The sequence below is a fragment of the Lactuca sativa genome, chromosome 7 (genome assembly GCF_002870075.4).
Source record: "Lactuca sativa cultivar Salinas chromosome 7, Lsat_Salinas_v11, whole genome shotgun sequence".
Taxonomy (NCBI): domain Eukaryota; kingdom Viridiplantae; phylum Streptophyta; class Magnoliopsida; order Asterales; family Asteraceae; genus Lactuca; species Lactuca sativa.
The window spans coordinates 205,246,571-205,271,720 of record NC_056629.2 but is presented as its reverse complement, the minus strand read 5'-3'; the positions used below and the strand labels follow the sequence as shown (position 1 = coordinate 205,271,720).

The window sequence follows — 25,150 nt, the reverse complement described above, 5'->3', positions numbered from 1 at the left end:
TAAACGTTAAATTAATAATTTATATATGCATGTATGAATAGGAAAATAGGAAAAAAGATGAAAATTATAGAAGTTGGTTGACCTGGCGGTCGAATCAGTTAAACCGGAACCAGTCATCATACCGGTTCAACTAAAAACCGGTTTTTAAAACATTGCATAGTTATACATAGAATATGTGATTATATGATGAACTAGATACTTATACTTTTTTTATTAGTAAAAATACATATTTATATTTTTTATTTGTAAAAATACATAATTATATTATAAAATATGTATCTATACTTTGTTTATTTGTAAAAATACTAATTTATATGATAAAATATGTCAAAATATGCATTTATACTTTGCTTATTTATAAAATTAGGGTTTATAAATATAATATATGTATTTCTACATATTATTATGTAAAACTATATACTTTTACTCTGTTTATAAATAATATAACATCTATTTGTAAAAACAAATATTTATACGTAAAATAGTTTTTTATTGTACTTATATGTGTAAATACAAAAACAATACATATTTTACTTAAAAAACATATTTATATGTATTTATATGTATATATACGATTTAAATTGTATTTAAAACCAAAAGATTATCGACTCTGATGCCTTCAAGTTCCATAGGAATTGTGAGAAGCAAAATATCACATATCTTTGTTTTGCTGCCAACCTTATCATTTTCTTTCACGGTGATAATCCGTATGTCTATGTCATATATGACTCCCCTTGAGTTCTCTAAGATCTCTACATCCACCCTAATGTTTCCAAGAGTGAGGACTTTTACTATAAAGTGGGTGTGAATGATAGAATTGCCATCGACCAAACCATCGGATTCCCTAAAGGGTCCCTTCCATCATTTAACTTGGTGTCTGCTCATTCATCTCCACCTGCTTATTTCGTCGAGATTGCAAATTTCATGTTGATAAGGTCAAAACTAGACTCAATGTCATTCCTCACCTCTATATTGGTTTCTAGTATTAAACCCCACACATTATCTATAAAGTTGGTTTCTCCATTGATGCCATTGTAAAAGGCATTGTCTGTAATGGTAGTTCTGCCCGCTCTTACCTATGGCATGACATTCATATTTCACTTAGTGGCCACTCCTCCACTATCTCTCCCACTTCCCATGATACATTCTATTTGATAAATAAGGTTGGTTTCACCCCGTTCTCAATTAGGGATGTTTTGCTTAGTATCCGTCTGGAGGAACCTGTTGTCAACTAACATCAACTTGTGTGGTTCTCTCAAATTAAATATTCTCCATTATGTGTTTATCTTATGGATGGCCCTGAAAGACCGCGTCCAAACACATGATAAAATCCGTCATTGGGAGTCTTATCAACATCTTATATGTATTTTCTGTAACCTTTGTCCTGATTCTTTTATTCATCTCTTCCTCAACTATATCTACCCCACCTAAGTCCGACATGATATGAAACCCAAAATGAACATCAACAATGTTCCTATTTGACAAAAAAGAAGATTTGATTTAGTAGTAACTATGTTGCCTCACAATCTTAAGGTTTCAACTTCAAATCGTTCTCCTAACATATTAAATCTTTTAGTTTAAATTTATTGCTATACAAATCATCTTTTAGTTTAAATTTATTGCTATACAATTTATATTTGGTGTACTGGAAGATGCTTAAAGTTTTTAATCCGAGAGCTCCCAAGTTCGAGCCCCTCTCCTTACATTTGTCCTAATTTTATTTTCTCTATGCCGACGTGGCATACTATCTCATCAATCCATTTTTTTGTGAATATCGACCCATTTTTCTTTAGTTGTAAGTACTCAGTTAAAGTTTAAAATCGTTGGTCTCCGTTTCACAACACTTAATGCCATCGTTGTCCATCAATCATAGGTCCCGTAAAGGTGTAAATGCACTTGGATAATCCTTTCCAGTAGAACACGTGTAACACCCAGGATTTTGAAAGCCAAGAAAGTAAAGGAAACCCTAAATTTAAGAGGGACTCGACGAGTCAAAGGAAGGACTCGGCGAGTCGGAGCGGGATCCGGGTCGATAAGAAAGTGACCAACTCGACGAGTCGGCCAAGTGGACTCGGCGAGTCTGGTCTGTGCGAGGAAAACCCTAAATCCGGGGCTTGGAGCCTATTTAAGCATCTTAATCTTCTTCCTAGGGCTCCTTTACAACCTCTTGCACCCAGAACGCCGCACCTTAAGCCCCCATTGTGTTCATTCAAGCTTCTAGCCATTTTTGAGTGGGTTTAAGGAAGAAGAAGGAGTGGGAATCCTTGAAGCATCAGGGAGTGGCTTTGGATCTGAAGTCTGGGAAGCATTTCAGAGCATTGGAAGGTATCAATTCGTTTCTCTCCTCCATATTTTTCCTTGGTTATGAGTTTTGGGGCTTTTAAGCCATGTTTAAGACCAATCTTGAGCTTGAGGTCCAGATATGAGGTTGCTACCTCAGATCCATGTTTATTTTGGTATGTAATCCCATAAAGTATCAGCCATTGGGTGGAAATTGGAGTCTCTTGGTCCTAAACCCTAGCTATGGGTGTATTTTGCCTAGATCTCACTCTCTACACGTAAAGGTTGCAACTTTACGTGGGAAATAGGCTTGGGGAGGGTAGATCTATAGTTTGGAGCTCATGCATGACTCGGAAGTCCTCTGCATGTAAGTGGATCTTAGTGGACTCGACGAGTCCTTCGAGTGGACTCGGCGAGTAGCTTGAAGATGAGGAGGAACTCGACGAGTGGGATGAACAGCTCGTCGAGTCGGATGAAGATGGGTATGAACTCGGCGAGTTGGATGAACAACTCGTCGAGTTGGATGAAGTTTGTCGTGTGCTCGGCGAGTCTGTTCTTAGACTCGGCGAGTCAGGTCGAGTGGTCCCAAACCCTTCGAGTTAAGACTCGAGTCAGCGAGTCGAGCCAGGACTCAGTGAGTTGGTCAGGACAGGAATCGAGAATCAGTAAACTCGGCGAGTCAGGGGCTGACTCGGCGAGTAGAGTCGCGAGTGGAAGGACTCTGGATTTATGGACTCGGCGAGTCAGCAGGGTGACTCGGCGAGTAGGGTTGACCTGGAGGGTTGACTTTGACCAGGACATCGACTTTGACCAGAGTTGACTTGGTTAACCTTTGGAGGTCAGTTAGACTAAGTGTTGGGTTGTTGTTGGTAGCTCGGGGAGCTAGCGGAGCAGCAATTCGGAGTTAGCGGTCAGGTAGCGGTCGAAGGGGTTAGCAGCGGCAGTTCGGCAATATCAGGTGAGTCTCCCTTTGTATGAATGGGTCTACGGCCACAATGCCGGCCCATGTAGTTATGAGTAGAAGACCCGGGGGTTAGCCCTAGGCACAGTATGCTAGTATGATATTTGGACGAGGTCCAATGACAGAGGGCGGGTGCCCAAGGAGCGGTTTATGTGATAGTTTATACTTGTTGTCTGTGTGATACTTGTATGTGCCTGGTAGGGAGGTGAGAGAGGGCGAGGTCCCGTATCTCACCAATAGCAGAGTGTGGATGGTGTTCCATATCTCAGTAGCAGCAGAGCAGGGGCAGGGCCCAAGTTAGGAAAGGAGTGAGGGTGGGCTGGGCCCGAACCTCACTATCAACAGGAGTATGGACGAGGTTCCATGAATCATCAGTAGCAGAACTCGGGCGGGGCCCAGAGATAGGCGAGGCCTTAGAGCAAGGGTTGTTAGTATATGTTTAGCTTATGTAATGTTATGTGATACGTTTATGTGCTATTATATGTTAGTGGGCGAGGCCCTGTGACAGGCGAGGCCTAAGTGAAACAGATCTGTATCCGAGCGAGGCTCGAAGCCAGGCGGGGCCTGGAGCGGCGGGGCCGTTGTAGCGGGCAAGGCCCGTAGTAGGGGGCGAGGCCCCGGATAGCGGGCGTGGCCCAGTATGTGCAGTATGTGGTTATGCATGGTATGTGGTAAGGTGGGGAACTCACTAAGCTTCGTGCTTACGGTTTTTAGTTTTGTTTTCAGGTACTTCCGGTAGCGGAGGGAGGAGCTCGGAGTGATCGCATGACACACACCATAGATTAGTCAGCCTGGGAATGTTTACTCTGATAATAAACAAGTGTTTTGAAAACTTATACTCAGATGATGTTTTGGAATGATGTCTTTGTTTAAAGTAATGTTTTATTAAAAAGAAACTTCTGGTCTTGAATTTTGGGATGTTTCAACACGTCAAAACACCAAATAGACATTGATATGCATGCAATATATGTGAAAAGCTAAGGAAAAAACATGTTGATACTATGCTTGAAATTGAGCCTAACAACATCATTCTCCTTTATACATATATAAAATCAAGGGATGATTATTAACCGTTCATTAATAATAAGGATGTCAACGAGGGCAAACGGGATGGGGAGTGCATCCCCCGCCCCCGCCCGCAAAATGTTCACCCTTCTTATCCCCGCCCCGCCCCGAATCCCCTTTATTACCCCCACCCCCATTCCCCGCCCCTGATTGATTTTGGGCTGCCTTTTTTGGGCTAAAGAAGTTGTTATTTAGGCTAAAAGAAACTATTTTTTAGATAACAAATAATTATTTATAAAAGAATTTTACATGTTAAAAATAAAAAAGTTATGACATCGTAAAAACATTATACTAACAACTTAAAAACATGTTTTTTGAAGAATTTTGGAAGCTCAAAATCATGTTATTGTTTATTATATTTATAAAATTAATATATGTGTAACGCCCCAATTTTCAGGTATTGAGTTATGTTGAATCTTTTTGGTCTTTGGGTCTACTCGACGAGTTGGTTGCCCTACTCGTCGAGTAGCAGCGGGTTGGTCCACGTGTTTTAGTGACCTACTCGCCGAGTCCAAGAAGGGACTCGACGAGTAGGAGCTGGCAGATGAAACCCTAAATGTCGGGGTTTTGCACCCTATTTAAAGAAGCATAAGCCTCCTTTGGCCTCTTTACAGTCCATTGAGAGTCCAGAAAGGCCCTAACTCGAGTGTGTGTGTATTCTTTGGAGGTTTAAGCTTGGAGGGAGGTTTTGGTGAAGGAATCACTTGGGGAAGCAAGCTAGTTGAAGCAAAAGTTTGAGGGTTTCAAGTTCTGCATCAGAAAGGGCTCTCTTGAAGGTATTAGATCGTTTTCCCTTGGCTCATTTTCTCCTAAACTCTTTTATGCATGAGTTTAGGAAAGGGTTCTTGTGTTTAAGCCAAGATCTAAAGTTGTAACTTCAGATATGGACTCCCCTTGGCTTCTAGATTCATAAACCCATCAGCCTTGTCTAGTATGAGCCTTCCCCCAAGGATGTGACTTCATTGCAAGCTTAGTTGTTCCATTTTAGGGTCTTAAAGCCTTGCATGCACGTAAAGTTTGTAACTTTACGTGATAATCATGCCTAAGGAAGTTGGATCTGCAATTTGGGGCCTTGGCATGGCTTAAAAAGTGTCTACATGGTTAAAGGGCTGAAGGGACTCGGCGAGTCGCATAGTCGACTCGGCGAGTCATATGAAGATATGCATTGAACTCGACGAGTTGGAAGAACAACTCGGCGACTCCGATGAAGATTACCGTAGACCCGACGAATTGGATGAACAACTCGGTGAGTCGGTTAATGTTTCCCCAAATTGATGAATGCGTGTGAACCTGTCAAGTTGCAAGAAGGAAACTCGACGAGTGGCCTTAGGGTTTGATCGCGAACCCTAGGAACTTGACGAGTCACTTCGGAGACTCGGCTAGTGAATGAGTATCTCGAGGAACTCGGCGAGCAGCCGAGGGTACTCGACGAGTGAGGGTCAACATGGACTGTTGACCTTGACTGTTGACTTTGACTTGGACCAGGGGTTGACTAGTTGACCTATGGGGTACCTTGAAGAGTTGGGAACTTATGAGTATGGTTAAACTATGATAATAGGTGGTGGAGTTTGTGGCAGTTGTGACAACCCGATATTTTGAGTCAATGTAATGTAAAACCGATCAAATTTAGGTCAAAATGTAACTTTCCTAAAAACTTATTCGGATTAAATAAAGTAATAGGTATCATATCAAGGTTTGCGTACATAAAAAGAACGTCCAAATCTGACCTCGGATGAGGAAGTTATGAAATTTTGAAGAAATTCCTTAATCACGTCATTTTAATAAATAAATAATAAAAATAATTTCGGAATTAGCCAACGGAATCTAAACGAAAGTTGTAGATCATGGTCTCACCTTCGCATGGATATAAAGAACGTCAAAAACGGAGTTCGTATGAGAGAGATATGAATTTTTGAAGTTTATTTAAAATAAATAAGAATTTAAATATAAATTCCCGGTAATATCCGAAGGGGAGTCATCGGATTGGACCGAAGTACGCCCTGCGTACCTTCGTACGCCCCGCGTACTGAGATCGAGGGTCTCGGATCGTCCACGTCGCGCTATCCGAAGAGTTCTAACCCGTCCGACCCGTCCGAAGCTCCGACCCGACGTCCCATCCGACCCGCCGTCCCATCCGACCCGCGTACCCAGCAACCCGTCCCATCCGAACCGAGGCAGTCGAGGCTTCGGTCATGCATGACGTACGCGTACGCGCTGCGTACGAGCGTACGCCCCGCGTACCGAGGCAGACCAGCCTTCCTATAAATAGAATGCGAGGCTTTCCGAAAATGTTGCTCATTTCTCTCCTCTCTCTCACAACTTTGTCTCGTTTTCCGTGCCCGTTATAACCCGAAGCTCTGGTCTTTTTGCTCAAGTCCCGAGGGTCGATTTTACTCCCGAGATTCCCGAGAATCCCGAGAAAAATCCGTTTTCTGAGACGAGACTCTGCCCGGTTTTCCATCTCGCTTTCTTCAATCAATCAAGTGAGTTTCATACCCCTTAATCAACCTGTTAAATATTCTAAATGCTTTTATATGCTTTCAAAAGGGGGGGAATGCAAGTTAAATACTTATAGTTATTGTTTCAATCACCTGTGATTGTACTAATCACATGTGATTAATAACTAGGGAAATCAGTGGTTTTATCACTATTCAAACTATCTATTAAACTGTTTTACTTCTAAATGTTTTCCAAACCCATTTACTTTTCGAATTTACACTGCAACTGTGATTTAAGCAAATGTTCCTTATACTTAAACTGTTTTAATCAAATCTACACCTTCAAATGGTTTTATAGATTGACATCAAGTCAATCTTTCTTTAAAAATAATACTTATGTTTCAAATGCCTTATAAATACTTATTTATGCTTTTATATTACAAATTGCATGCCCATATATGTATAGACGTATAAATAATGTTTAAAGGACTTAGGAAGACTATCCACCTTGTTTCCTTTTCCTCGATTTGGATGTGGTCTGATAGGATTTTGGGTGACCATCCGAAGGTCGTTTCCATATTAATTATATATCAAATATACATATATAGACATAAAAATACTTCCATAATCATATGTACTAAACGCACTGTTAACAAGTTACCATCGGGGTAACACAGAATCAAACTATTACAACTGCTAGATCAATGAGTCAGTTCATTCATGAGTCTATACTAGGAAGAGAATATATACAACTATACTACGAGAACATATACAACTATACTAGAACAAGAAACATTTCATCACACATGCAAGAATACGATAACAAATGTGATCCACTGTATCGGAGCATGCCTTAAATGTCATGGCCCGAGTTGTAGCCAGAATTCTCTTGGAGGGAGAGCGTTGAGTTTGCGTATAGATCTATACTGGATTGACTATCCTACACCTTGCTGCTAGCTACAGCCGGACCTGCAGGTCTGCGGGTGCCAAACGTCATTCCGTTATTACGACCGTTCCTTATGTCGTTGTTATCAGTCGATAGTATGGTGCAATTATCACATTATACCTTAATATAAATCCGGTTTAAGGTAGTAGTAATTAGTACAACAGTAGTTCTTATTATACAAAACTACAGTGCTACAATGATTTACCCATTACACATTTTGGTGATAATCTCACTTAAGCATTAATGTACAAACTATATTTTATCAAATGATAGTTATACTTGGGTAATCACACACTTTTACAACAGACGAGTTTACAAAACAGTTAAGCCTTGGTAGAAGGCTACTTTAATAGAAAATATAGGATTTTCTGAGAGATTCAAACTTTTACAAACTTATACATTGAGACAGGTTCAAACGTTTTTGACAACGAACATTGACACTAAAATACTTATGAACTCACCAGCTTAATGCTGATAAACTCTTTCAAAATAACTTGTATTCTCAGGTCATCAGTAGACAGGTACCGATGCCAGCTTTTGAGATGATGGAGCGTACTCAAGACTCATCATTTTGTTATTCTGATTTACGTTATATTTTTGGTGTCTAAAACTGTACAGAACACGCATGTATTAAATTTATATATTTAATGAAATGGATGATGTTGTTTGCCTATTTACATTTACTGTGTTGTGATTACCTTACATGACGTCCTCCGCCCCAGAACGTTTCCGCCGTTCTTGGTTTTGGGGTGTGACAGCAGTGATCCGAGAGTTGGAGTTATTTACCGAGTTGGCATTTGTGAGGTAAGTTATCCTCACTATACTAAGGGGTCTAAGGCTCCAAGGTCAACTCATTGAGTATGTTATCCTAGCAGTGTTAGTATGTTGAGTATGAAGTTAATGTTACATGCTTAGTGGTTATGTCGGTTAGGTAGATCTGTAGGACTACCTGTGTTGTTATATAATTGTCTGCATGCTCAGTGGTTATGTCAGTTAGGTAGATCTGTATGACTACCTGTGTTATATGATTATCTGCATGCTCAGTGGTTATGCTATATGTTGATATGTTATGTCGGATGGGTTGAGGTGGGACTGCTTCGTGCGGTAACCAACAGACCCGGGGGCATTCCAGTTATGGGGTAAGGGAGACTCGTACTGTGGGCTCGATGGCAAGCCAAATGTGAGTTGTGGGCCCGCAAGGCCATCCAGACTCACACTGTGGGTCCAGGGGGTAATCCAGTCTGTAAGGCTGTGGACCCGTTGCATTCTGTTCAGTTTGTTATGTTATGATGTTGCTGACATGGTTATGTGGACTGTATGTGTATCGGTATTTTGGGGGAACTCACTAAGCTTTCGGGCTTAAAATTTCAGTTTATTGTTTCAGGTACTTCAGGGGATCGGAGCAAGGCCAAGGCGTGATCGTACAGCTCCTCACTTTTTATGAATTTGTTTCTGGGATACTCTGATATGATACATTTTGAAAACGAGTTGTAATGTTTAATGGATTTGAAATGTTTTAAAAGTTTAAATTGACTTGAATTTTTATGGGTGTTATAATATGTATAATTTATTAACAGGGTCCCCATAGGGGTTTCGGGAATGGAAAAAAATTACTCCAAACATGACAAGACCCCCACGGGAATGGGGTCCCATGGAATTTTTGACATCTCTAACTAACAATGATATTGAACTATTGAAGGAATAATAATTTGAAAACTCAAACAAGGACATCAGTACTCACATATGCTTAATTAATATATATATATATATATATATATATATATATATATATATATATATATATATATATATATATATATATATATATATATTGAACCGACAAATATAAATATATAATCTACACCTAATTCCACCTATGTCCACGATGAGATTTGAACTCTCGACCTAAAAAATGGATGACACTATCTGATACCGTTGGGCTTAATTTACATATATAAAGCTTTGAATTAAGCGAATCCTCGGAGGACATAGTAAAGTAACTATCATCGTAATAATTCGAGCGATAAATCCTTAAGAACAGTGATTATAAGATCCTCGTTTTTTTTCTTCATCTTGTTTGCTTCATACTATAGCTATAACACTTTACACTAGGGATGAACGCGGTGCAGTTCAGTACGATTATTAGCTAAAACCTTACCACTAACCACAAATGCGGTTAATCCATTTTCAAAACTGCTTGGTGCGGTTAGGCGATTACTTTTGCGATGTGTTTTTTATTTTTTTTTATTTTTTGTGTTGCGGTTATTAACTGCATGGATTTAATGCGGTTATTTTGTGTGGTAACCACCGTTTAGAGCTCAAACAGTTTTAGAAGTTTAAACATATTTACGTGTAATAATAAAAAAACCATAATGTATAAAATAATTAACTTAAAATACAAACAACTAATATCTTAAAAACGTCAAATCAATAGTAATTAACAATAAGTATCTTAAAATTATATAATTTCACTATTTTTTGAAGTTAAACATAACAAAAAACCAACACTTTTGTATTCAAGTATTTTATTCATCTTTCATCCATAAAACTTGTCTTGTTTTTAATATTTAATATGTTAATAATTAATAAAAAAATTATATATAATATATACGGTGCGGTGAAGAACTTGAAACATTCATTACATATATACACAGTAAGAAAAATAAAATAAAATTTAGGGAACAATCTTGGAACATTTTAACTTATCAATCCAAGAAACCAATGATGATTTGGAGTTTCGAAACCCTAAAAACCCATGTTCCTTGCTCTTGTTCATGATATCCAACGTACCCTCAATGCTAAGTACAAAATCCACAAACCACCATCCTCCAACTTCCTCTAATTTCGTTGTCAACAACTCCTTTTCCTGCACAATCGCATCCCAAACAGGCCCTTTATCCTTCATCATCTCCCCCAAGCTCTTCCGGGATTCATCTTCTTGAAGCCCTCCGTTCTCAACATCAAATTGCTCAGCCAAAATTTTCCAGAAGTGCTTCCATTTAAAAACGTCGCCATTACAAATGTTAAAAGCTTCGTTCTTTGCAATTGGGTCAACGGCCGCCCATATATGGTGCTCGGCGATTAGGTCGGCATCAGAGACGTCGTTATAGCTATTCCACGCCTCCTTCGTCCCTGGGAATTTAAAGGGTTCACCCTCGTGCTTACATATTGCAGCATAAACACATAAACTTGCTAAAATGTTCATCATACTGTAGGGAGAGAACCCTAATACTAATCCTGGTCTATGAACAGACCATGTCAATCCTTCCTTCTTTGCGACCTCTTTAAACAAAATATCTTCGAGTGTGTAATAGAAATTCGGCTGATCATTAAGCCTGGGAAGATCTTCATAAAATGGCGCATTATGAGACCCGATCCCTTTCCCCCATTCTTCAAATGGTCCCATGTAATGCTTACGTCCTGTCTGTAAGCATATGTGTTGTAAATTAGGGGCATTAGGGATAACTGCATTGAGCACATTCGTGAACATTTTCCCATTAATCTCGCAATTTTCTGCTTCTGTGGTGCAATTCGCCCATGTGACGTAGAATATATGGGTTAGGTCTTGTAGTTTCGAGAGTTTGGATTGTGTTTCTTCTGGATCTGTGATGTCGCACTGGATGTATTCCATCGGGTAATCGGCGTTCCACTGTGGTCGAGGGCGGCGGGCGACTCCGTATACCTTCCATGGACCACCGGGAGTGTCGTGGAGAGGGAGGATTTCGGCGAGACTATTGCCGACGATGCCGGTGGCTCCGATTATCAAACCAAACTTCTGGTACTTGCGAGATGGATTGCTTTCATCGAGTTTTTTCTGTAATACACAAATCGTTAGCAATTGAATATGAATTATGAAACTGCATTACCTACGTATGGATGAGAGATAGAGGAATGATGTACCCTTGCTGCGCCAACGACTCCCGATCGCCACCAGCTCATGCTTTCCGTTAGGATCAAGAGGATTGCGATTTGGAAATGAATAATTTGCAGAAAGAGAAAACAGAAATGTGATATTTATGAAATACAGCCTCCTATAAACTTGGTCAATCACCAAACCAAACACTTTATGTGTGTTTTGTTATATTACAAATTTACAATTTACAAATTACAATGCAAGCAATGAACAATAATTTCGTAAATATAAACACATTTTGAGATCATATACGTTCGTTTTATATAATGTGTATATATTGGGGGACGAGGCAAGGTAAAAAAGAAATTAAATAAAAGAAAAAAAAAATCTAGTATAACTCTCAACCAAGTCAGTTGACAAAAGTATCAGCAGTTCAGGACCATGACGTTCCCTTGTGTTAATATGTCATTGTCTTTTTTTTTTCAAAATCAAAAATCAATATATTATACATTACGTTTATTATAAAATTATTTAAAAATATAAAAAACTATGTTGTAATTCTCAATGAAAAGTATAATATTGATAAATTTTTAATGTATATCTGAGAATGTCAAATAAAATATATTTTTGAGTAAGATAGATTGTTGATAAATAACCAAAATATTAAATTTGTTTGATATGATATTACTGGTTGTATATATAATTTAAACAGAAATTAATATATTAATAACTGGTTGGTTTGTGATCGGTTGTGAATAGCCTTCATTACATTACATATATTTAGTTTTCTTTGACTAACAATTTTCTTTTTGGTTAAAACTATATAAAGTAAAGGGCAAGCTATAGAACTACAACTATATTTAAATCGTTTTTAGAGTTTAACCATTTTGAAACAAAATGCTCAATGAAAACCACCATATTAAAAGGGCAAACAATAGAAAAGTTATATGAAATAAAGGACAAACAACGTTTTTGTTGAAACAAAACAAAATAAAGGGCAATTTTTCTCCCACTATATTTTAATCGTTTTTACGGTTTAATAACTGTGAATCAAAAAGCTCAATGAAAACCACCCAGTTTGATAAAATTTTCTGCCGTGCTATAAATGTTAAAATAATCACACTAGAAAAATAATGTTAAAAGTTCAATTTTTTATTTTTATTTTTTCTATTATATATATATATATATATATATATATATATATATATATATATATATATATATATATATAATAAAAACGTATTTTTTAATTGACTATTAAATCTTCGTTCAGTATTTTTAATAGAATATTTTGATTCATATTGAATGCTTTTTCTATTCCACTAAAGCCATTTGGCTTTAACATTTTTTTTTTCTATCATAGCCACTTTAACACGTTTATAATTGTCTACATAGAAAAATTAATAAATTATTAATACTATTGACGACGGTGAGTCTAACCGTCTAAACTCCACGTTCTTTCAATCTGGGCCCATAAACTCGATTTTGGCGGTTTTTTGCAGTTCATCTCCTCCTACTTCTTCTCCCCACGATTCTATACGATTGCGTCTCTACCCACGTTCTACACAATTGTCTGTTGCCTCCTCAAGAAGCAATTCAATTGGAAACTGCATTAAATTGCAACACGCCTCCGACTTTTACCCTAAACCGCAAATTGGTTTTAATCAAGAACTGCACCACACGATTCCATGATTGCTAGAAATCAGGTGGTTTTGATTAACTGTCTTGTCTATATAAGAGTTGAATTTCACTGTAAATGCTTCAATCATAGTTGTTGGTTGACAATTGTTGGTAAAAATAGTTGCTTCTGTTGATCCAATGGCTTCCAATTCGTCTGACATACCTTCACTTAAGGTAAAAATTCAATTGTTTACTCGATTTCGATTCTTTTGTTTGTTTTAGTTGGTAAAAATAATTGATTCGTTTGATTTTATGGTTTGCCAATTCGTATATTGTTTCTTCACATAAGGTAACCTTATTGTCTCGATTCCTTTGATTTTTAGTCCATTGTATAGTCAACTTCGATATATAATTGAAGTTAATGTTCATTTATGCTTGAAATTTCGATTTCATATGTATTAACAATTGTGTTACGTATACTTTTTATGTAGAGCTTTGAAGTTGTTGATGGAAAAGTCAATCCACCGTCAGAGGTATCAAAATCGACAGTTGATCTTAATAATTCCAATTTGTCTGACATACCTTCACCTAAGGTAAAAATTCAATTGTTTAATTGATTTCTATTCTTTGTATTTCATTGCATTTGTTTGTTTAAATTGGTAAAAATAATTGATTCCATACATTTATGGTTTGCCAAGCATGGATGATATAACTTCTCTTTTTTTTTTGAAAGAGCATGATATAACTTCTCTTATTTACTTAAATAAGCATATTTGGATAAATTGATCATGTATCAACTTATAGTGGTTTGGTAGCGGATTATCAACATCCAACTATGAACACATCTTGAAAAAGCATCTCATAAGTGCCAGACTTTTGAAGCCTTAACAACAACATATTATCAACATCCAGTTGTTGAATTGAACCTTTGGCTAATGCACGTGTTTTCCTTCACTTAATTGGTGGATATCAGGTAAACACTTTTTGTGTCATTTTCCTGATTAATGAACAATTTATGCAACTTACGTACCATACTTTGTTGAAATTGGTTTATTTGACGGTCATTTGACAATTGTCATATTTTTAAAAAATGTATAAATGGGGATGGGGGCAAAATGGTAATTTGTCTTTGAAAATAATAGTAGTGTACTTATTTTCAATAAAATTTATGTTATTTTCTTATTTAAGCAGTGTACTTCTACCTATAGCATCATACTTTCATTTTTAATTAATATTTTAAAAAAATATGTTGTTTTTGTCATTAAACCATTGTACTTTCAAAGTACAATGGTTAAATAAGAAAATAAAACAAAAAAAAATTAAAAAAAAAGAAGATTTAGAAATGAATGTTAAATATATAATTAGACAAAAAAAAAGTACATTCACAAATCAAAGTACAATGGTTTCTTCTATAACTTGTTTGATCGGATTTTATTTGCACCTAAATTCTTACTATTTAAATGAATAAAACGAAATATGTCCATTTTAGAACATCAAAACATTATCTGTTTAAGTTTCTTCATTTTGCTTCAAGTAGTCGGGTTTTCTGAAGTTAGAACACATGAAAATGTGATACAAGGTTTCAACTTCATATTAACTATTACTTTGTCTTTTTTTTTTAATGTTTTTTGATATGTTGGTAAGTACTATATGCCACAAAAAGTATATGATTTTTCTGAAATTGGATAACTTAGATCGTTTAACTATTGAAATTTTGTAGTGCATTTTCAATTTTAATTAGTATGTTTGTATATTTTGTTGGTTTGTTGGTAAACAAAACGTGTTACAAAATGGTCTAAATTCCGGACCATGCAAAGAAACAACATCACAAAGCACTTTTCCCCGTTGGAATATTCTATGTGGCGATTACTCAACAACTAGCACCAAATCCAAATGATTAGAATCAAATGCCAAAATTTAGCTTAAGAAATCCTCCAAATATTATCGGGGGTAAAATCATCAACATTGATCAAAATAAACAATGCACCATCAAAGGCTTAACATTAAGAAGTCGAACTGTAGCCCCACAAAAGATCTAATATAACCTTTGTGAGCACCCAATATCAAAAGACAATAAAAGGGAACCGTCCTGATTATGATTATTTGTTGTAATATAATTTATAAAAGTCAACTCTTCATTTGATATGTTTTTTTAGTATAAAATATTTCAATTGTTGATGAATTGTATGAATGTCATTTTAATAAATAGAACCAATGTTAAAAAGGCATAATTATGTATATGCTATTATTAAACGTTAATAAAGAGAACATCTAAATATCGTATGGAAAAGAATTTGATGATGTTATCGTGAACTGTCTTCAACACACAACTTTAATTTTAGGCAATTTACTTTGAAAAATCTGTCCAAATGAGTCGAACTTTCAAAGTACAATGTTGTGTAGTAGACATTTAAACTTACCTCTCACTCCATCCTTGATCCTCAACCTAAAACAGTCTCAGCAAGCCTATACAACTTTACACATATGCACTGGCCTTTTAAAAAACTTTGCCAAATACTACAAACAACAAATTTTTGAAGATACAATGCACATAGATTGTCTTTTAATCTATTGTTATTCTTTATTCATTCATATGTAATATAATTGGGTAGATTTGTCATGCACATTGCTAATATAGTAACGAATGAATGAAATATGCTATAAAAATAAGATAAATCAATATATTGTTTATACATTTTTCAATCTGTCCACCGGACGAGTATAACACTAGTTTGGATGGGTTTCACTGAGCATTTTAAATGGTTAAACTGTAAAAAATATCAAAAAATAATAATAATAATAAATAACCAATAATAAAAGAATATAATGATTACAATAACAATTTTTTAAAATCCAATTTTCAGATTAAAAATAAAATAAAATAAATATAGAAAAACCATAAAAATAGACAAATTTGTTCACCTTATTCTAGGAACAAAAATTAACCATACGACATAAATAACAAGTATTTTGGCAAGGATCCTTGCAAAAATACGATAAATTTTGCCAAACTAAAAAACGACACATTTTGTTATTTTTGCTAGGACCATCAAAAATACTTAGTCCAGTTTTGTACATTATAAAAACATAACTTTCATGTTTTTACTTTATTATTTAGAAAAATTCAAACATAAAATTCTTTCAAGACATGGTCAAATACTTAGATCTACATAGATCTAGGTTCAAAGTTTATATTTAGAGGGACGAGTGTGGGCAACGTTATAAGGGCGTTATCTGATGTGGTAGCCTAATAACGGCGCCATAACGGGTGGAACACCGCCCCGACTAGCCGTTATTAGGTGTTATGTTATCCCTCGTCATTGTGGTAATGTATCTTAATGCAGAACGTTGCAAAATTAAACCGTTTAAAAACGGTACAATTTCAAAATTCAAGCGCTTAAAACGGTAACTTTAATAAAAAAATTTACTAATTAAATTTTCATTATATATATATATATATATATATATATATATATATATATATATATATATATATATATATATATATCTCATTCTTTTTACTACACATATATTTTTCTATATCTATTTATTAAATCACTCAAAACACAAACACACAAATCAACCAACTATGGATCAAAACCCGAATACTCCTCCTCCAAACACAAACACATCCACTCCAATAGGTTTTGCGGCATACGAGGGCTACATAAACCTCCTCAACTCGCAAAACTCACCACAAATTCCATATACCGCCAATTTTTTCAATCCAGCCTCATCCCCACTATAATTCTCTACCTCGCCTTTTTATATGACAAACAACCACATAACCCTCACCCACACAAGAAACGGTTATTGAGATGCAAGCCGGGGGTAGTCGGAAAGCATCGGGAAAAAAAGGGAGATCAAAAAAGAAAGGGAAAGAGGTCGTGGTCGGGGCTGAAGAAATGGAAGCACCTCCAACATGGTGAACACCGGAGGTACTTCAAAACAACTAACTTTGGGGAACGATATGAAGATAGTTGCTTTATGGGATGCCGTAATTGTCAAATTCCGCACAATTTTGAACAAGAGTGACACATATCGCAATAATGATATGCTTAGTGGCAAATGGACTCAAATTAGCCGGAAGTGCACCAAATTCAATTCCATATATAACAAACTTTCTTCGCAACGTCAAAGTGGTGCCAATGATTTCGATGTGTTTAGAGCCGCGATGGAGGAATATCACGTGCAAATGGGTCACATATTTGAGTACGAAAAAGTATGGGAGATAGTGAGGAAAGATCCAAAATGGATAAAAATGCCAACATCATCGGAACAACAATCAAAGAGGTCTCGTGGTTCGGGTTCGTTTGACGTTTCCGACGGACACACGAATATCGACCTCAACGCGGACACCGATGAGATCCCGAACGAGTTTGATGACATCGAAGAAATCTCTCCGCCACGACGAACGATGGGGCACGACAAAGTGAAGCACGCGCAACGACATGCGTAGGAGAATGAAAGTCGGCTTCGAGAGCACGAGGAAATGAAAAAAAATTCGACGCCTACGCGGAAATTGCAAATAAAAGATATGAATTGCAACGGGAGCATTTGGATTTCCTTCGTCAGGAAGCCCAAGAAGATCGCATATAGAAGGATTTGACAATTCTTACGAAAAACGAAGAAAATGTACCACCAAGACGAACTGAAATGATACGGAGGATGAAGACAAAGATTGAAAGCAAATAATTGGACAAAGAATTGTTTGTCGGTGTGTTTTTTAAATTATTAGGACTATCATGTGTTTTTTGTTCAATGTTTTTTTTTTTAATGTTTTTTTTAAAAGTTTGTATGGTATTTTTAATTTACTAGTTAATGAAATTATGTTTTATTAATTTATATGTTTTTTTATAGATATATGACATAAAAAAATAGAACAAATTAGAATAATATAAATTAAAAACATCCAAATTTTTTTTTAAAAAAAATAGAAAATAGTATGTGTTATCCCATGTTATTTGGTGTTGCCCATTTTCTCATTTGGTGTTATAACACCAAAGTATGACTAGAATGATGAGATGGACAATTTAGGTGTTATAACATGTAATAACATGCTGTCCACACCTAATAGTCTTAAAGATAAAGATAGTGATTTCAAATCCATATATTTTAGGATGAATACATCTGAAAAAGAGATAGAGCACAACTTCTATGAAAATATGACATTTTGGTATGGATCCTTACGAGAATGTCACATTTTAGCAAAAATACCTACGAAAATATCATATTTTAGCAAGTTTTCTTGGGTAGACCGGGTGTTGCTCAAAAACTTGCAAAAGTTACATAAAATATATTGTTTTTCATTTTGTTTTTGTTTAAAGTATTCGGGTCACCAAACCCATTATGCAGCAAGGCCTAACCCATTTCGTAGGAAATGACAAAACTCCTAGGAGTTAACTATTTTCGTGATATGTTGACTTTTTGTTTATTTTGTGTAAGAATCTAAATAGTTGTTTATTTTTATCTTTTCTCAAAGAAATATTAGTAATCTCCACGATTTACACCATTTTGCTTGCTTGGATAGTTGAATATACGACTTCAGTCAACTATGCTCGTTTTAAAGAAATCCTTCAAGTTGTTTGAGACCGTTATTTGTGAACTAAATAATAAGCCGGGGTTTATTTTAGAAGAAATCATAGTATAAGGTCATAAACAACATAACAATAAAAGTATGAGGGCTAAGATGTCAATTTAGCATAATAAATAAAAATCTGACCGTTGTGAGCAAGAAAAACAAATGCGACCGTTACCATCTCCGGTGTTCATAACCCTCTAAATATCCAGCAAATTACCCCTGAAATCATCTAAATTCCGCAGTGTTATTTGAGAATCTAGAGCAGATTTCACCTGATCTCACATTTCTTTCGTGAATCTGATTACTTCGCTCTTGTTTGTGTTTGATTTCCTCTTTTTTTTAAGCTTCTCGAACTCATTGATGGCGGAAATGAAAGATCTCCACCACCACCTCGTGGAAATTCCGGTCGATGGAGAACACCAGAAACAGATAATCTCCGCCATTAACGCCATCTCCGCCATCCAAGACCACCCACTAATGGAAATCTCAGAATCCCCCGGCCACCTCTTACTTCTGAAACTATTACAGAGAGAAGAAGATCTCTCCGGCCGCCGCATCGCCAGAAAAGAAACAAGACTCGACACTCTCAGACGAGAAATCTTCCAACTTTGTTTATTTTTCTTCACATTCCATGGTCTTTTCTTGACCATTTTATTCACATCATCAAACAACGACGTGGGTGTTGATGTTTGTCAAAAATGGTGGATACCCATGACCACATCTTTATCTTTTTGTGTTGTGATGGTGTTCTTGGTTCAGATGAAGCTTTACAGATACTGGAAAGTGAACGGAAGGATTCATCAGGAGAAAAGTGATAACAGAGGAATAACGAGATGCATTCAAGAGTTGAGGATGAAAGGGGTTAGCTTCGATTTGTCAAAAGAACCAGGAAATGGAAAGAGGATGAAGAGTTCAAGTGTTGAGATCAAATGGAAGCCGATCACTTGGTGTTCTCAGTATCTTGTCACTATTTGTCTTGTTTTGGCTTCTGGTTTATCTCTTCCGATTTGTAAATTCATGGTTTGTGCGTAACCAAACGCCATGAATTGTCGAGACTTTTTCTTTCTTTTCTTTTTCGTTGCTTTGATTAAGTGGGAATGAAGCGTTTTGGTCCGGTCATCAAGTATGTGTTCGTTCGACTGGATTTTGACACCATGGTTAACCAGAAGAGTGACACGGCTTGTGTTGTTCGTTCATGTTGAACTCAAGGCTTGATGAGGTTTTTTTGATGAATAATTTGATTTATTGATTTATTATACTGAATAGTTTTTTACAAGGATACAAGAATCTAACTTAAGTATCAAAATCTTGTTTTGCCATTATGTGTAATGTTCGGTTTTAACTTCTATAAGATATTGGAGAAAAATACACCTTGTCAAGTCCATAATGAAGTCCAGCCAAGTTTGTTTCAAGTTCATTTTAACAACTTCCTTTGTTTTCTACTTTTATTTTTATTTTTATTTTTTTTGGAAAAGGCAAATGATATCCTTTGGTTGTCTAAAGCTACATTGACTTATAGACTACAAAAATATTATTCAGAAGAATCAATTTCTATCGCATTGTGTAGGAGAAATTAAATACCCTTTTTTCTTAATATATATTCCTAATCATATTAAATGTCGACAAATATATTAAATATTATTACTTTTGAAAGTAGAATACCATCTAAATTTATCTTTTTTTTTTTAAACAACAAACTATACCTTTTGAAAGTAGAATACCATTTAAATTTATCTTTTTTTTTTTAAATGACAAACTATCTATAAATCTACTCCTAAATACCACCTATGTCTCCTAAAAGATTTGAACCCATGACCTCTCATTTAAGATGTTCACTCATTACCGCTAGATCAAATGTCTTTTGGTGTCTAAATTTATCTTACACCATGCAACCTACTTCTTATGACTAATATAATTATAACCTTGATATATAGTTGATTATGAATGAGAAGAAGGTAGCAATTCACTCATGGAAATTAGAGATGAGCATCGGAACTGGGTATCTACTTTTGGAATCGGAATCGTCTCGGAACTGCTGGTTCTGGAACTGAAATTGCCTTAAGCGGTTCCAGTTCCGGTTCCTAAAGTTATGGAACCGCCTTAAGCGGTTTTGGTTCTGGTTCTCATTTTTTCGGAACCGCTACACGCTGGGTACCCGTCGAAACCGGTTTATATATATATATATATATATATATATATATATATATATATATATATATATATATATATATATATATCTGTGTGTGTGTGTTACTTAGACCGGTTTAGAATATATTGGTCTGATTTTGTTCCTCTTTGGTCCGAATTGATTCGATTTGGATTAAACTGTAACGCCCCGTTCCTAAGAGTACCTAATTGTGAGTCCCCGAGATTTAAGAGAAATGATATTTTGGTCATCTTGTGGGAAAAGTGGAAATTGAGGGACAAGTATGAAATTAGGGACTCGCCGAGTACGCCCAACGTAAGGCGTAAGTGGACGCGGGTGCAAGGTTGAGTACGCCCAGCGTACTAAACACTACTAGAAAACAGGGCTTTAATGACGCGCAATCTATGACACACAGTGATTTATGACCCATAAAAGTGGGTATCGTAAAAAAAATGTAATCTCTGTTAAAATTTAAAGGATTTAGAGTACGCATTTTCGCGTGCCTTAGGATTAGATGTCGTTTTATAATTTTTTTCACCTAAAACGCGCCTCCTTTTTACTAAATTTGAGCGGGAAATGAAATCCTAAAAATTAGAAAAGCCCGCCTTCCTTTTCTCTATCACTTTTGTTTCCCTCTTTGCCCTAAGCCCTAAGCGTGTTTTGTCGATACTGCCCCCTCAAACGTCATTGTGACTCCAGTCGTGTTACCCTTCACTGCAGTTCCAAAACCATAACCACATGAGCCGCTTAATAGGCCACGAACCACATTCTAAACGTTCCGTACCCAAACACAGTACAAAATTGATCTCGATGCCGGCCGAAACGCTCTCTGTTACAACGTCGTCACTATCCAATCAATCAGTCAGTTTGTGATGGGAATGTGTTTTGTATCGACTTGGGTTGCTCCGATTCATGATTGGGTTCAGCGAATTGATGATTTATTTGGCGATTGGATCGCCGATTCGACGATTGGTAGGAATTCCGTCGACGATTCCAAAAATCACTGATTCATCAAAAAACCGCTTCGACTCTTGTTTTGATTCCTCGATACTAGGTACGATTAGCATATTATTTCAAACCCCTCTCCCCTTATACTTCATCTTCTTCAATTACATGACTCTCGTTTTTAAATGTTAACAATTTACCACCGAGCAGTGACTTTCAGTCTCCAATTTATATTTTGCTTCTCTTCTACTGCTATTCTTCGTATTGAGTTCACGTGGTTCATTAGTTAATATGAACTTAACTCAAATCCTTGAATTTTGTACATGAATGTGGTTGAATATAGTTACATTGTCCTCACATAGAATATTGTTAATCCCACCTACAGCCTACACAATGTTCAGGGCATCCTATTAAATCCATATGCAGTAGGCTCAAGGCAAAGGAGGGTAGGATCAGAGGCAATCTGATGGGGAAGCGTGTTGACTTTCAGTACGTACAATCATCACTCCAGGTCCAACCATTAACATTGATCAACTGGGAGTACTATGAAGTATTGCTTTGAATCTTACTTATCCTGAGACTGTTACTCCTTAATCCTTATAACATTGAAAGGTCTTCTTCTTCTTCTTCTTCTTCTTCTTCTTCGCTTTATTATATTTTTCTCTACTTCTTCTTGTTTGAGTTTTAGCTAAACTTGTTTTTTCTTCCATTTTCCATTAGGCTTTAGGAGCTTGTTGAGTATGGTCCTCATCCTCCTCCTGGTAAAACTGGAGCCAAGCATATTATCAGGGACGATGGTCAAAGGCTTGATCTTCGTTACTTGAAAGCAGTGATCATCATCTGGAGTTTGGATACAAGGCATGTTGTACCTTCTGTATATCCTTGATTATGTTGTCATTCTTGATAAATGATAACCTTGTTATCCTACACAAGTGGAGAGGCACTTGAATGATGGAGATTTTGTGCTTTTCAATCGACAACCGAGTCTGCATAAGATGTTTATAATGGGGCATAGGATTAAGATCATGCCATACTCCACCTTCTGGTTAAATCTATCTGTCACTTCACCATACTTCACTTGAATGATGGAGATTTTGAGTTGTTAAAGGTATGCCATTGTAGCTTATGTTCTAAATTATATAAATGACAAATATACCCTTCTGTTTGTAATATACACACTTCACTTGAAACAACATAAATTCATAGGAAAATGAACATATGGAACTTCTGCAATGTTGCCCAAGCTTGAGAAGGCAAAGATAAATAGGGCCGATGTGGTTTTGGAAGCAGAAAATGTTGCTTCAGAGACTATACTGTTCCATCTAATCCTTATCAAGTGCCTAATGGAGTACCTATTGTGGGTAGTTCAGTAAAACTTGATGTTTTCAGAAGGAGATATGCTTGATAAATTATATTTGATTTTGCATTTTTTTTGTTTTCAGAAGGAGATATGCCTGATGGGAGTTGGAAGTGTGGTAAATGTAACAACATAAACTACCATTCAGAACGAAATGTAACAGAAATAAATGTGGTGCTGAAAATGAGAAAATCTACATCCAAATGGAACTGTGTGATTAGATTCTTTCCATGATCAACAACTCCAACAGATTATGTGCAGAGAGTGAAGTGTTGGAAGCAATGCACCAGGTTAATTTTTTTTAATCTTCAATAATATTCATATCATATTACATTATAAATGCGTATACATAATAGACATGTTTGTATATTTGGGTTGAATACTCGTATTTTTATTCCTAAGCAGTGGAACCGAATTCCTTGGTTGACCCACCCACGACATGGCATCAACCTCACCATACTTCCTTTTTTTTATGTTTTGATTATGAAAATTTTTAAGGCGATTGCTGGAGAAGCTGGGGTTCCATTTTTCTACCGGGTAGGTTTCGAATTTGAAGAAATGTAAGTAAATTTTATCACACTTTTATAAACATAATGCTCGATTGCTTGTGTTGTGGGAAAAACTTTATCAATTTTATGCTTTCAAATTGTTTACATGATGACATAGAACAGATTTATTTATGTTTTAGACTAAATGTATTGCTGGTTGTTTTAGGCTCCATGTATCATCTTTATTGATGAGATAGATGCTGTTGGATCCACTAGAAAGCAGTGGGAAGGTCATACAAAGAAAACACTTCATCAACTGCTTGTGGAAATGGACGGGTTTGAACAAAATGAGGTACCCACAGAAAAGTCAAGTCCTTTTTTGTTTTTTTTTTCTTGTTATACTTATCACCCCTCTTCTTCTTCAGAGCTATGAACTTAATTTTTATAACAAGGCATAATTTGAATGGTTGCGACAAACTTGCCTGATATTCTTGATCCGGCTTTAACAAGACCTTCAGTGAGTTATGATGATGTCCCTTAATAGTAATGTAGTATTAGGTTATATAGTTAGTGATGATTATTTGTATTTTACATTTTAGTGCAATGAATTATCTTTTTTATTTATTGTATTTCATGTTGTATTTTGTATGACATTAACTTTTGTGCAATGGATTGTATTTTTTGGTATATGGTATTTTATTTTCTATTATGAGACATGAAATGCAAATTTAATTTGAAAATTAGTAAATCTATAAATAATTTTTTTTTTAAAATAAAAATAAAAATTACGATACGCAAAAATGTGTGTCATCTTCATTTATGACATGGCCTTTCTTGACAGCGGCTTTAATGATACGCATTGCGTGTCATAAATACGTGTCGTAAATGCGCGTTGTCTCTCATTATGACAGGGCCTTCCTTGACGCGCATTTACGCGTCGTAAATGGCCTTTTTTCTAGTAGTGAAAGGTACGCCCAGCATACTCTCAGAGTTCTAAAACCCTAAAATTAGGGTCAGCCACTATATAAGGAACATGTTGGTGCATACCCTAGCCTCCATAAGCTCTCCCTTAACCTCAGAAACCCTAAGATAGCCGTCCCACCTCCTTGATTGGGTGTGTTTGGTCTTGGAAAGCTTGGATTAGCAAAGGAGAGCATAAAGGAAGAAAGGAGAAGTTGTCAAAGAAGGAGAGAAACGGCTGGAGCTTATAGATCTGGGAAGACATCATCCTTTGGAGCCTATTTGAGGTATAAAGCTTCTTGCTTGACATTCATATTGTGTAGATCTATGTGTTGTGAAGCTTTGACACCATTCTTGTCCCAAAAGTCCTCATCTTGATGCATGTTTTGAGTTGGCCGAGATTATCTGTCCTTTCAGACCTTTGGAGAGGCCTTGAGTGAGAAAAATGAGGTCCCAAGGGATGTGGTTGTTTCTTGTGTGAGATAAGTGGGTCTTAATGGATTAAGACCT

The 25,150-nt window shown here is 36.2% G+C and overlaps 3 protein-coding genes and 1 long non-coding RNA gene across 4 annotated transcripts; 3 read left to right on the top strand and 1 right to left on the bottom strand.

Moving 5' to 3' along the window:
- Positions 1 to 10,304: 10,304 nt before the first annotated feature.
- LOC111884723 ((S)-8-oxocitronellyl enol synthase ISY1) lies at positions 10,305 to 11,891 on the bottom strand. Its single transcript, XM_023881031.3, has 2 exons — positions 11,591 to 11,891; positions 10,305 to 11,504 (listed from the first exon to the last, which is right to left on the bottom strand). Exons 1-2 carry the CDS (start codon positions 11,627 to 11,629, stop codon positions 10,365 to 10,367), a joined length of 1,179 nt encoding a protein of 392 aa, XP_023736799.2. The 5' UTR covers positions 11,630 to 11,891; the 3' UTR covers positions 10,305 to 10,364.
- A 1,079-nt stretch (positions 11,892 to 12,970) lies between these two features.
- LOC111884722 (uncharacterized) lies at positions 12,971 to 15,389 on the top strand. The gene is made up of 3 exons (XR_002847878.3): positions 12,971 to 13,397; positions 13,655 to 13,756; positions 13,968 to 15,389. It is a non-coding gene; the product is annotated as an uncharacterized LOC111884722 (long non-coding RNA).
- A 1,696-nt stretch (positions 15,390 to 17,085) lies between these two features.
- On the top strand, positions 17,086 to 17,622 carry LOC111884765 (uncharacterized). Its single transcript, XM_023881083.1, has one exon. The coding sequence runs from the start codon at positions 17,086 to 17,088 to the stop codon at positions 17,620 to 17,622; it is 537 nt and encodes a 178-aa protein (XP_023736851.1).
- A 1,311-nt stretch (positions 17,623 to 18,933) lies between these two features.
- LOC111884779 (uncharacterized) lies at positions 18,934 to 20,110 on the top strand. Its single transcript, XM_023881096.3, has one exon. It carries the CDS (start codon positions 19,105 to 19,107, stop codon positions 19,774 to 19,776), a length of 672 nt encoding a protein of 223 aa, XP_023736864.1. The 5' UTR covers positions 18,934 to 19,104; the 3' UTR covers positions 19,777 to 20,110.
- Positions 20,111 to 25,150: the final 5,040 nt, after the last annotated feature.

Coding starts and splice junctions, on each gene's coding strand:
- LOC111884779 (XM_023881096.3), top strand. CDS start 19,105: ATGGCGGAAATGAAAGATCTCCACCACCACCTCGTGGAAATTCCGGTC.
- LOC111884765 (XM_023881083.1), top strand. CDS start 17,086: ATGGTGAACACCGGAGGTACTTCAAAACAACTAACTTTGGGGAACGAT.
- LOC111884723 (XM_023881031.3), bottom strand. CDS start 11,629: ATGAGCTGGTGGCGATCGGGAGTCGTTGGCGCAGCAAGG. Junction 11,505..11,590: donor GAGTCGTTGGCGCAGCAAGG/GTACATCATTCC, acceptor TGTGTATTACAG/AAAAAACTCGATGAAAGCAA.